This window comes from Belonocnema kinseyi, chromosome 5 (genome assembly GCF_010883055.1).
Source record: "Belonocnema kinseyi isolate 2016_QV_RU_SX_M_011 chromosome 5, B_treatae_v1, whole genome shotgun sequence".
NCBI classification, from domain to species: domain Eukaryota; kingdom Metazoa; phylum Arthropoda; class Insecta; order Hymenoptera; family Cynipidae; genus Belonocnema; species Belonocnema kinseyi.
In genome coordinates this window covers 80033410-80034466 of record NC_046661.1, presented here as the reverse complement: position 1 = coordinate 80034466, position 1057 = coordinate 80033410, and the positions used below count along the sequence as shown (strand labels likewise).

Genomic DNA, 1057 nt, shown 5'->3' with positions numbered 1-1057 from the left:
TTGTTTATAAGTCATTTATATGTATTCGATTATTAGTTTTTGAAAATAAAAGTAAAATTGCATACATGTTTTTCTTTGATTTCTGAAAATAGCATATCGCGCATTGTATATTGAAATCTGTGGTCCACACATGCATATCTATAATTTTTTGTAAGTACTTCTGTTCACCAACAAATATGTGCTTTCTAACTTAAATTAACTACGTTTCATCTGATGCATCAAACCTTAAATTAATTAAAGTTAAAATCAACATTAACACAATTTATTGTATGACTATAGCATATTATGAGTATGGGATAGTGTGCAAGTAACATTGCTTTTTGAAATAAAATCAATGAAAAATTAACGGATTATAGGCCCTCTAAAACCACCCTCTCCCTTGTAAAAAAACCGTAACAAAATATTTATATCCCCCCTTGATGTACGTAATTTTTAGTTTTCAGAAATATTTTAAAAGTTAATGCTAGTAGAATTAGGCTGGGTGTCCGAGAACATTTTGAAAAACCCTTAATCATTAATATTCAAATACTAGCTTTATAAACGTGTAATACTTTTAACATATATGATTTTATTAACGATAAAATAATAAAATTTTGCAGACACAAATGAAAATTTTTTATATTTATTAATTCTTTTGGAACAAAACTTCAATTCATTGGTGATCTTGAATTTGATCCTGAGCTTGACCTTCAGGGTTATTTCAAGGTCAACCTTGTTTTTTCTACTGGGGATCAAGGTCACTTAAACGCAGATTTTTTTTACATTTAGCGTTATTTTATATTCCTTGTTAAAAGTTATCCATGACCTCGACCTTTTTCGTAAACACCTGCGCCGAAGCAGTACAGACTGAAGGCAACCCATATCTGGGTCAAATCTAAAAACCTTCACCTGAATTTCAAGGACATTCTGACCATTGTCAAAAATAGGGGTTCCCATGTAAAAGAAAAACAAAGTTGGCCAAGAAACAACCTTGAATTTGAAGCTCAAGGTCAAATTCGAGGTTGCCACTGGATTCCTCGTTGAAAGCTACTTCAAGAATGACCATGACCTTATTTAA

General features: G+C 30.9%; 1 protein-coding gene across 1 annotated transcript in view; it reads right to left on the bottom strand.

Moving 5' to 3' along the window:
- Positions 1-916: 916 nt before the first annotated feature.
- The window catches only part of LOC117173730, an 8942-nt gene continuing 8801 nt past the window's right edge, over positions 917-1057 (bottom strand). The window contains exon 8 of the mRNA XM_033362371.1: positions 917-1048. Coding sequence (XP_033218262.1) covers positions 917-1048 — 132 coding nt within the window. The remainder of the gene's footprint in view (positions 1049-1057) is intronic.